The sequence below is a fragment of the Urtica dioica genome, chromosome 9 (assembly GCF_054948205.1).
Source record: "Urtica dioica subsp. dioica isolate 48M chromosome 9, U.dioica_male_clone48M_v1_H2, whole genome shotgun sequence".
In the NCBI taxonomy this organism is placed as follows: domain Eukaryota; kingdom Viridiplantae; phylum Streptophyta; class Magnoliopsida; order Rosales; family Urticaceae; genus Urtica; species Urtica dioica.
The window spans coordinates 26,425,844-26,438,010 of NC_142764.1; the positions used below are offsets into that span (position 1 = coordinate 26,425,844).

Genomic DNA, 12,167 nt, shown 5'->3' on the forward strand with positions numbered 1-12,167 from the left:
TACCTTTAGGTGCGACTTTGGGTGCGACTTTTCCGCACCTAAAAGTCTTGGGTGCGAAAAGTCGCACCTAAAAGTCTTGACTTTCGGGTGCGACATTTAGGTGCGACTTTCCGCACCTAAAGTCGCACCTAAAAAGTCACAAAAAAAAATGGCGACAATTATCCACAGCCACACGGCCAGAAAATACACACACGGCCAAATCCAAAACCGAAACCAAATCATCCACAAACCCGAAAATAATCCATCATCAACTAAACCCAGCAACAAATCACTTCATTTCAATCACCTAAAATCATTATCGAAATCGACTCTTGAACCATTAATCCGAAAATCCCAATTCATACCCTAGAAATCGAATTCCAATTTTGGGGAAAAAATCATATCTCACCTTGTTTGTGAAATCACGTCTCCTCGGCGCTCTCTCCCCTCGGTCCGGCGTCCTCGGCGGCTCACGGTGGTGCTCGTCTTCTCGGCTGAAACACGCGCGCGAGGTGGGTCCCAGTTTGAGATCCCTGGCCGTCCTCTTTTTCCCTTCGGCTTCCTCGTGCCTCCGTGCTCTCTCCCCTCGGTCCGGCATCCTCGGCGGCTCACGGTGGTGCTCGTCTTCTCGGCTGAAACACGTGCGCGAGGTGGGTCTCGGTCTGAGATCCCTGGCCGTCCTCTTTTTCCCTTCGGCTTCCTCGTGCCTCCGCGAGCTCAAGCTCCGTCGCACACTGTCTCGCTCTCTTTCTCAGTTGCTCTCTCTATCTCCCTCTCAGTGTCTCTCTCTCCCGTCCCCTTTCTTCTTCTACTTTCTTTCTTTCTTTCTTCTCTTTTTTTTTTTTTCCTGGTTTGCGTTTTTCCTTAGTCGGCTGAGTGATATAAATCACCTAAAGAAGACCTAGAATTTGTCGCACCCAAAAGTTAACCTTGATTTTTAGGTGCGACTTTGTCGCAACCAAATGTATTAATGAACTTTTGGGTGCGACTCACCCAAATTTAAAAAAATCAGCGAAATTTTTAGTTACTTCAATGTCTTTTGGATGCGACTTTTCGCATCGCACCTGAAAGTCTTTTTTGGTGCGACTTTTAGGTGCGAAAAGTCGCACCCAAAAGTCATCTGCACCGAAAAACTGTATTTGTAGTAGTAGGAAGTAAACCACCCCGCACTAACCTTGATATCTTCAATAATCGTACCCAACTTCGTAAGGGGGACCGCCTCACAATTCACCGTACGAACCACATTGAGGTAGTCGGATTGGACGGTGACATTCCTCCAACCAAGATCCTTGGCTAAATTTATTCCCCGAAGAATGGTGGCTTCAGCGAGGGGAGGATCAAACCCCGCATTCTTCACCGCAATTTCGGACGCAATAACCACTCCTCGGCAGTCCCGGATAACGCATCCGGTGCCAAAGCGACCTCCACTAGCATCCATGGCCGCATCCACGCTTATAGCCAACGTACCAGAGCTAGGCGGAGGCCACGGTATTGCTGCGGCGTCGCTGCTCTCCGGACGGGCAAGCATGTTGGCTTTCTTGTACTCATCGATAAACTCGCCGGCCCACCGTATGAGCTCCTCCGGTTTCCAAGGCTCACCCCCATTCATAAGAGTGTTCTTAAAATTCCAAATTTCCCAAGAAAAGGTCATGAAAAAATCAAAGTTACGTACCTCGCCGTGTGAAGCGGCCTTCATGAAAAGACCCACAGCGTCCTCTCCTCGGGTATCTTCGACCACATCACCGAACCCCGCAAGCTTCCAAGTCTTGCGAGCCCATCGACACCCCCAAATCGCATGGACCACCGTTTCCGGCCCGCTGCGGCAAAAGGGGCAGCTCCCATCCTCCACAATATGTCTCTGGGCAAGCGCGGAGTTAACCGGAATCCAGCCTTTACAAACTCTCCATGCAAAAAGTTTGATTTTCGAGGGTAAATTAAGCTTCTAAAGTTTGTCCCACCATTTGGCTATGGATAATGGATTCGAAGAGCAAGCCAAAGGAGCGGCCAGCATCGCCACACGATAACCCCTCCTAAGTAACTAATCTAATTCGTTTAAATGTTCCATAACAAATTATAATAAATAAATAAGTCCGTGAGTATGTCGTCTGGTTTGTTTGTTATGGGAATGTGTGTAGTACTTAGTAGTGACTGTAGTGGGTAGTACCAGAGAGAGAGAGCTCATATATCGCCATCCTATTTCTGATCCTATCTACATTTATATTCCTCTCAATTTTCACATCACACAGTTTGTTACATTAATAGTCCCTCTCAATAAGACTTAAAAATAGATTTTCATAATTCTGTTTTTTATTCATCGGAGAAAAAGACAATCTCATATGTACTGTAGAGAGAGAAAGAGAGGGGTAATATCTTTTTTATCCTTTTTTTTTAATCTAAACCTTTTAAGCTGTTATAAGAAAAGGAAAAAAAAATGCCCATAAAATAGCGTTGCCACTTGGGCTTTTTAACTTCTTTGTTTTTTTCTCTCTGTCTTGCCATCTCTGTCACATACAAAGCCACAAACAAAGAAACATAAAAACACATCACAACCCTCTCTCTCTCTCTCTCCAATCTCTTTCTGTGGGTTGGTGTATAGAGAAAAAAAAAATCTCGAGATTAGCGTCTGAGAACGAAAAAGACCACCGAAACAGTACCACCAGACACCACTGCTCAACATTACGAGACCAAAGTCACCAAACCAAATCAAACCACTCTCACCTCTTAAAAAAAAAAAAACACTCAAAAGAAAAGAAAAGAAAAAACCCATCTCTTTCCTCTTTCCTTTATCATCACCACTTTTGCTCATCTCTCAAACCCACCACCACCACAACTGAAAGAGGAAACACAGAAGAGAAGAGACCACGGAGAAAGAAAGAAAAGAGCTTTGTCTGAAAAGCTCATGAACGAAATCGGAGGCTCTCTTGGTAGAGAGAGCCTGCAAATTCTCAACTCAGCCTCAGCCGAAGAAGAAGACCAAGAACCCAACACTCTATACTAAATCCTCTTTTTCTAAGCCAAACCCACTTCCCAAAATATCATCTTTTTGACACCCACGTCGTCTCTTCCAGCTTTTTTTTTTTTTTTTTTTCCTTCTCAAGATCAACGATCAAAAACCATGGCTCTGATGATGCACAACAACAGCAATAACAGCTTGAAGGAGCTTCAGAACCAAATGGATAACAGCAAGTACGTTCGGTACACGCCAGAGCAAGTCGAAGCTCTGGAAAGGGTTTACTCTGAATGCCCAAAGCCCAGCTCTCTCAGAAGGCAACAGCTCATCAGAGAGTGTCCCATTCTCTCTAACATTGAGCCCAAACAGATCAAAGTCTGGTTTCAAAACCGCAGGTAAATACTTTCTTTTTCTTGTTCCTTGTTTTTTTGCTTTGGTGTTTCGCAAGATTTTTTGTTTTGTTTTTGATTGAAGGGCAACAAAAAAAGAGTTTTAGTACCTTTTTTTTTGCTACAAATTGTGCATTTTATTATTATTATTATTTTAGGAATGTTATTACTATTTTTTTTTTTAAAATGGATTTTGTTCAGGCAATTATACTAGGGCAAGCCGGCAAGGTATATCGAGTGTCTAGGGTATGGGGTTTGATGATGTCACAAATGCTGTTCAAAGTATATTGGCGTGATCTTCTTTCTCTGCTTTCCTGTTTTGCCTGTGAAGTTGCGGAAATTTGGCTCTACTTTCATGTGCCCTTTTTCATTTCCGTTTCTTTTTAATAGTAGTACCAATGTTACTTTTATGTATTTTAATATTAACTAATATATCTTTATACTATAGAGTATATAGATAGACTATGTGTTAGTTTAAAAAAATTCGCTTTTTATGCGTGCGCTCTCTCTCTCTCTTTTTTTTTTTTACAAAAATGATTTTCGGTTCAATTTGGCTTTCCTTGTTGTTTGCTCGATGAAAAAGGATTCTCTTTTGTCTATTTCCGATGGAAAATATATTAATTTTATTATTTAGTTACCTTTTTTTGTTACTTTTTCTATTAGATTATTGCTGTCCGTAGGCATAATTGAAATAAAGCTTTTGTATTTTAATGTCTGACAAACTCAACTGTAAAAGGGGTTCTTTGCTTTATCATAATTTCTAACTCTGTCACCATTTTCTGGGATTCAATTAAATAGATAATGACAACGCATGAGGTGTATAATAGTATCTCTTGTTTAACGTCTTTGTAGCCTGCTATTATTATTATATATTCACTTTGTCTTGAATACTCAAAGCTTCAAGACTTAAACATCTATATCATATATGTAGAGAAATTTGTGAAAAAGTATGACTGATAATTCATAAAAACCGAAAAAATATGATTCTTTGGACTAAAATACCCTTAAGATATGAATTCGAATGTCAATAGTAGAATGATTTTATGTAACAAAAACTTTTCCTAGCTAATCTTAATTGGCATTTTATTATTGGAAGATGCCGAGAGAAGCAGAGGAAAGAGGCTTCTCGGCTTCAGACGGTGAACCGAAAGCTGAGCGCGATGAACAAACTTTTGATGGAGGAGAACGACCGTTTGCAGAAACAGGTCTCGCATTTGGTTTACGAGAACGGTTATATGCGAACCCAACTTCATACTGTAAGCATTTCTGTCCCAATGTGATTTGAAACCATATTTACAGGCTACAATGTAGTTCTTAGTTGCATTGAATTTTTTCGCAGCCGTCTGGGACGACCACGGACAATAGTTGTGAGTCTGTGGTCATGAGTGGTCAGAACCAACAAAAACAGCAAAACCCAACTCCTACGCATCCCCAACGGGATGCCAACCCAGCTGGGTAATTTTCTCATTTAATTAGTTCATCGTTTTTTTTTTTTAATAATAAAAGTGGTTTATTGTAATAATTTCTGAATTTATGTTTTGGTTGGAAAAGTCTCTTGGCGATCGCCGAGGAGACCCTAGCAGAGTTCCTGTCCAAGGCTACTGGAACCGCTGTTGACTGGGTTCAGATGATTGGGATGAAGGTATATTGCATTGCTTCCTTTTCAACACTATTTTTTTTTTTAAATTTTTTTATTTATTTTTATGTTATATATATTTTGATTTTTTTTATATTGATTTATTTTTATGTTATATAGCCTGGTCCGGATTCTATTGGCATCGTTGCTATTTCCCGCAATTGTAGCGGGGTTGCAGCACGGGCCTGTGGTCTTGTGAGCCTCGAGCCTGCCAAGGTAATTCTACCTTTATTTTTATTTTTTAAATATTTATATTCTATGTAATGCATTTTTTTTTTATTTAAATGAAATTTATTGTTCAGGTCGCTGAGATTCTCAAAGATCGTCCATCTTGGTATCGCGACTGCCGTTGCCTCAACGTCATGAGTGTCATTCCCGCCGGGAACGGTGGGACGATCGAACTCGTTTACATGCAGGTTTGTTTTTTTGGTTGAAATTGTTACGACGTTTTATTCCTTGGCTGCGTCGTTAAATTTATGTTACGGCGTTTCGATGATAGACGTACGCACCAACGACCTTAGCGGCGGCGCGTGACTACTGGACGTTGAGATACACCACTACTCTGGAAGACAACAGTCTTGTGGTAAAATTGCAAAACGAGTTGTCATTAGTCATTTTTTATTTATTTTATATTTTTTAAATCATTCTTTATGATTAAATTTATTGCAGATATGCGAGAGGTCGTTGACAACGTCAACCGGTGGCCCTAGCGGCCCCACGACATCGTGTTTCATAAGAGCCGAAATGCTTCCAAGTGGGTATCTCATCCGACCTTGTGAAGGAGGCGGTTCCATTATAAACATTGTTGATCACGTCGATCTCGATGTGAGTTACATAAATTTAAATTACCTGTCTTTACCGATCTCTGGTTGGATCGGGCACTTTAATGGAAGATTTTTTTTTGTCCATGCACCAGGCTTGGAGCGTACCCGAAGTTCTGAGGCCGCTATATGAATCGTCCAAAATCCTTGCTCACAAAACCTCTATTGCTGTGAGAATCAGCACTATATAAATTTATTTTTCTTTTTTTGTTAATTTTATTAATATTGTGAAGATAATGAGATTGCGCGTCTAGGCTTTGCGACACATTCGTCAAATTGCCCAAGAAAGCAGCGGAGAAATTCAGTACGGTGGAGGTCGACAACCCGCTGTTTTGAGGACATTCAGTCAGAGGCTGTGTAGGTAATAATAGTAATAATAATAATAATAAAATAAAAAGATCTTCATTCACTTCGAAACTCTCTTGGCTTAGCATTCTTTATTAAAGTTATTATTTTTAATGACTTGACAGGGGTTTCAATGATGCTGTGAACGGGTTCGTCGATGATGGATGGTCGGTTTTGGGTGGCGACGGAGCCGACGATGTAACCATCGTCATAAACTCGTCGTCCAACAAATTTATCGGGTCCTCAATGTTCCCATCGTTCGGAGGTGTCTTGTGCGCCAAGGCATCGATGCTTCTTCAGGTACTTCTAGAAACCGTAACAACTACCACAACCAATGCAAACATTCCTTAAAAAATATGTTACAAATAAAAATTCCTTCAATTTTGTCCTTAGAATGTTCCTCCGGCTTTACTCGTCCGTTTTTTGAGGGAGCACCGATCGGAATGGGCCGATTATGGAATCGACGCCTACTCGGCCTCGTGCCTCAAATCCAGTCCTTACTCGATTCCCTGCGCCGCCAGAGCCGGTGGATTTCCGAGCAGCCAGGTCATTTTGCCTTTGGCCCACACTGTCGAAAACGAAGAGGTAATCATAAAAATAATAATAACTTGTCAACCAAGTCAACCGCCAATTTTTTTCGAAGGTTTCAATTGTGTTCTCATACCATGACCAAAAATCAGTTTCTCGAGGTCGTTCGGTTGGAGGGTCATGCTTTCTCACCCGAAGAAGTTGCTTTAGCCCGTGATATGTACCTACTACAGGTTAGTTAGCACTAACTTTATGAATATAATGCCATAATATAATTTGTATTTTTATTTTTTTGATATATGGTATTTATATATACCGAACAGCTATGCAGCGGCGTTGATGAGAACGCAGTCGGTTCTTGCGCTCAACTCGTTTTCGCACCGATCGACGAGTCATTCGCCGATGAAGCCCCGCTATTGCCGTCCGGCTTCCGACTCATTCCGTTGGATCCGAAGACAGTTCAGTACCGAATTTTTTTGTTGCCGTTGTTGTATTCTCTTACCGTACTTATTTTAATTTAAAACATTTTTTTTTTGTGGATCTTGTTATTAAACTCAGGACGCTCCGACTGGCACTCGTACTCTCGATCTGGCGTCGGCGCTCGAGGTCGGGTCCGGCGGCGGATCTCGGGCCGCCGGCGAGTCAGAAGCCGCAGGAGGGTACAATCTCCGGTCGGTTCTGACGATCGCGTTCCAGTTCACGTTCGAGAGCCACATGAGAGACAGCGTGGCTGACATGGCCCGCCAGTACGTCAGAGGCGTGGTCGGGTCGGTCCAGCGGGTCGCGATGGCGATCGCTCCGTCGAGGCTCGTGTCTCCTTCCGGGCCCAAACCGCTGCCTCACTCCCCCGAGGCCCTCACTCTGGCCCACTGGATTTGCCGTAGTTACAGGTTCGACACAACTTCTTTATATTTTGTTATAAGTTAGTTTTGGCATATGATTGTTTAGTGGCTAACTCTCTTTTGGCGCTAATTAATTTATGAAAGAAAATTAAGAGGATGATGATTAGTCCAGGGACTAAAAATTAGAATGTCTTGCTTGCTAAAATGTCATTTTTCGGCGAATTTAGGATGCACACCAGCGGAGATATTTTCCAAGTCGAGTCGAATTCCGGAGATGCCATTCTGAAGCAACTTTGGCTTCATTCCGATGCTATTCTGTGCTGCTCCGTGAAAACAAACGTAAACGACTATTTTTTACAAACCCATAATTTATTTGATTTATTTATAATTATGTATATTTCATGGGCGCAGATCTCTCCGGTATTTACGTTTGCGAACCAGGCCGGGCTCGACATGCTCGAGACAACCCTCGTGGCTCTCCAAGACATAATGCTCGACAAGATTCTCGACGAGCCTGGTCGGAAGATCCTCTGCTCCGAGTTCTCCAAAATCATGCAGCAAGTAAGTGTCTGAAAAAAATCATAATCATTTGTCGGGAGATTCCTTGTGCGTCAAGTTTCGTATTCTAAGTCCGGTCTCGTTTGTTTAGGGTTTTGCATATCTTCCGGCGGGTATTTGTGTGTCGAGTATGGGAAGAGCGGTTTCTTATGAACAAGCTGTGGCGTGGAAAGTACTTAACGACGATGATACCAATCACTGTTTGGCCTTTATGTTCGTCAACTGGTCTTTTGCCTGACCGTTGACTAATTATAATTACTTTTATTATTAAGTTATGTTTTTTTATCTTAGTTCTATTAATATCATATCATAGACAGCTACCAAGTTTTTCATGGGAACTTCAAGTCTGTTATGTATGTTTTTAATTTTTGGTTATTGTCCGTAAAGTGGGTATGTTATGTACGAACATATTTATTTTTAGTATAAAAGAACGTCTGATTTGCTATCCTGTGATATTCTGAATTCTAGTCTCTCAGATCTGTTGCTGTTTATTTTGATTTTATAATTTTCCTAACGTGGAACAATTTATATTATTTATTATTAGTATAAAAGTATAAAAGGACATCTGTTTACTATCTTCATTTTCTTATTTTCTCAGATCTATACAATTTGTTATTATGTTTTATAAATTTCCAAACATGGAACAATTTATGTTTTATGGTGATACATATGATTTTTTTTTAAAAAAAATAATAGAGTATACGACGATCTGAATCTAACAATAAAGGAAAGAGGATAAATAAATGTAATAAGGAAGAAGATTCATCGACTATATTTCAAACTGGACTGAGAAATATTGAAGTTGTTAGTTTTATTTTTCATAATTTGTTGGTAAAATAGGTCCACAAAACAGAAAACAGCGCCTGCAAGACATTTATGTTCTTTCTGAGGTACAATTTTGTTTATTTCTGTTTGCATTTATTCATTTGACTATTTTTTTATTAATTTATTTTTGCAATGTTAAAGGTAAAAAAAAATTAAAAAAAGGGATATGTTTCATACTTATGTGGAAGATCTTGCTTGCTCTTGCTTCAAGCTTGGATTTGATATTTTACAATCCTAGAGTGATTATTAATTTTTTCCCTTTATGACTATTCAATTAAATGGCCTCCCATTTTTTCAATTGCTTATTTATTTTTACATCATCATAAATATATATATTGGGGATTGATTGATCACAATACACAGAGAACGAAGTTGATGATGAGCCAAAACAAATTTGATCCTCTGACACATTTTCCAAAGCTCCTAAACTTCAAAGCCTGCAATTGTGACTGTGCGGTAGAAAAAGAAAAAACTTTTTATTAATTTTCATTAATTACAGCAGATTTGACAGAAGCCAATTAGTTTTAGGACTTATCAGGAAATCGGTCGGAGATACCTAATCTATCTCCTACAAAAAATCCAAAATTTATTGATACCAAGAAAAAAAATCATAAAAAAGTAAAATGAAATTAGACTCAACAATTATTACAAAAAATGTAACGCTCTTTGAAAGTTAAAACTTAAAACTAATTCAGAAATCAGAAACTAATTATTGTATGGTCCGTTAGTGCAGGCAGAAAAGTGTCTGACTACGGATTGACTCGTATTTCTTAATGAATTCTTAACCAATTTAGAAAAAACTATTCAAATTTTATGACATATATGATGATGGTATTTTAAAAAAAAAATTCTCTTAATAAAATAGAAATTAACTTCTGTCTACTTCATAATTCACTTCATACATATTGTGTAACGGGTCGCAAAAAATGTTACAAGATTACTGTAAATATATATATATATATAATATATATATATTGTTCAAGACTAGTGCGAGTGATATCCAAATTATATTGTTCAAGACTAGTGCGAGTGATATCCAAATTATATTGTTCAAGACTAGTGCGAGTGATATCCAAATTATCGCGATTTTTAAGATGCGATCCTATATCTCGCCCACGTCACCTGATGGATTCTTTGATGATGCCGATTCTGTTGGACAAAAACTCGAGCTGAGCTGTCCGTCGGACATATCCCACGGTTGCGAGCCGTACCACGTGGCAGGCGAGTACAACGCAATCGGACTTTTTTTTTTTTTTTTTTTTTTTTTTTACTATTTTAAGTGTAAGACTTTTCTTAAAGAGTTTTTTGAATTGTAATTTCGCTTATGGATTGTAATTTACAAATGTCAGTAAAAAAATCACTACATCTTTTTTTAATCGATTAATTTAGAAATCCTGGATTGGTTGTAACTTAAAATTTTAACAGTCACCACATAATTAGTGGATCATGTTTTCAAAGTTTAAATTTGCAAACTAACAATTCAAAGATCCAACAATTACGAGATAGCTTCTATAGGAATTATCTGTTCTCCAAGTCCTCTTCATTCTTATATAGCGCTTTCTTTTATTTTAAATATAATTTGAACTTTTGAAGTAAACTCGATAAATTTACTCGTGTAGAGAACTTTTTCTGTTAAATTTTACTCGTGTGAAAAACACATCTATAATTACACGGGCCAATTGAAGGATATAAACGAAGAAATAAGAAAATAAACTAGAGAGAGAGGTTTCTTTATTTTTCATCAGAAAAAAGCCCCAACACTTTCTGACCAATCAGAACGCGGTCCTGCTTCTTATCCTTGGTAAAGCAACTGACCAATATCAAATGCCCTGTGGGTCCCACTCTGACCTTTTCCACCTTCAAACCGGACCTACTACGATATACCCTATCCTATGCACTAATATACAATACATTCATGCCCATTTCAGTTTCATATACATACATATATACATGCATGCTTAGTGGGACCCACCCGCGGATTTTGCACTGATGTGACGTGGTTTAATTGCCTTCTTTACCTTTATTCAGCCATTTATGTGATTCGTGGCCAAAATAAGGCAAATGTGTATATTACCACTCGCGCTGTAATATATATATTTCGAGCCTCGTGCTCTCTCAGTTTTCGGATCTCATCATAATTCCTAATATTTATTACAAATTCGCTTCTTTTTTTCTTTTTCATCTTTTCCGTTTCCTCATACTTGTTATCAATAATTAATTATAAAAAACTCTATAGACCTGATCTTGAACGGTCTTTCAGCACTGTAGAACTGTGCACTACCCAAGATCGGCAAAGAATTAAAACCCCAACTGTTCTTTCAGAGCTATCCGTCCATGTATACAAATGCTATATATTATAATATCTATATAATCTGTACATACATATACGATAAAACAGGATATCCGTTTTCCACTTTTGTCTATAGTAAAGTGGTTGCCGATACATTATTATTCTTATGCTGCTTAAAAACAAAGTAGTTCATCAGTGTTGCGTAACTTTCATATTGTTCACTTTTCTCTAAAGATATAATTAATAATTAAATAAATACAAACGTAGTTATTCCAGGTGGGTATTTTCAGAAACCGCGTGCTGTTCCGAACCTTTTCATGGCCACTGTTCGATTTTTTCTAGGCCATAAAACCGTATATATTATAAAATATTTTGTTACAATTATAATTTTACAAATACCAAGGGCTTCGTGCGTGTACTGATTTAATCTAAGAAGTTGTCAAAAGGAAAAAGTCTAATTAAGACCGAATTTATTACGATAACAGCTAAGTTATAGAGGACTGATTTGAAGATTAATTAGGGTTTTGATTGCTGTTGCATATCATATCATGTCTATTTATACTTAATTAATAAAATTTTGGCCAAATTAAATTTTTTGATTTGATGTTTCACCTGTTTTATTAATTTGTTATTTAGGAGCCGTTTGCATTACTTAGGAAAGAGTAAGGTTAAATAACTATTCACAGGGTGAACAAAAGAATGATTAAATAAGGTAAATATATACATTTTGGTTTGTGTGTTTAGTCGTTGCACGCAATATTTAATTCTTTAGAGGCCTCCAATGCCTGCATGAGAGTCTGAGGTATTTAGCAGTGAAGGGTTTTGGGAAATGTTTAGGGTTCCGAACAGTACTATATTCATAAATTACTTAAAATTAAAAGAGGGATGGTAAAACCGTAAAAGTAATTATTTACTTCTGAAGTTTTAATTTTGAATTATTTTCACCATCTGAAGTTTTAGTTTTAGTTCCAAACTTAGGGTTTGTTGATTCTAGTTTTTTTTTT

General features: G+C 38.4%; 1 protein-coding gene across 1 annotated transcript; it reads left to right on the forward strand.

Moving 5' to 3' along the window:
- Positions 1-2,407: 2,407 nt before the first annotated feature.
- Positions 2,408-8,493, forward strand: PHV (Homeobox-leucine zipper family protein / lipid-binding START domain-containing protein). Its single transcript, XM_089626898.1, has 18 exons — positions 2,408-3,324; positions 4,415-4,574; positions 4,658-4,773; positions 4,870-4,960; positions 5,075-5,170; positions 5,257-5,370; positions 5,454-5,537; positions 5,624-5,779; positions 5,871-5,945; positions 6,030-6,136; positions 6,246-6,420; positions 6,514-6,705; positions 6,801-6,881; positions 6,972-7,106; positions 7,207-7,538; positions 7,718-7,829; positions 7,902-8,051; positions 8,140-8,493. The coding sequence occupies exons 1-18, from the start codon at positions 3,095-3,097 to the stop codon at positions 8,284-8,286; spliced, it is 2,553 nt and encodes an 850-aa protein (XP_089483024.1). The 5' UTR covers positions 2,408-3,094; the 3' UTR covers positions 8,287-8,493.
- The last annotated feature ends 3,674 nt before the right edge of the window (positions 8,494-12,167 follow it).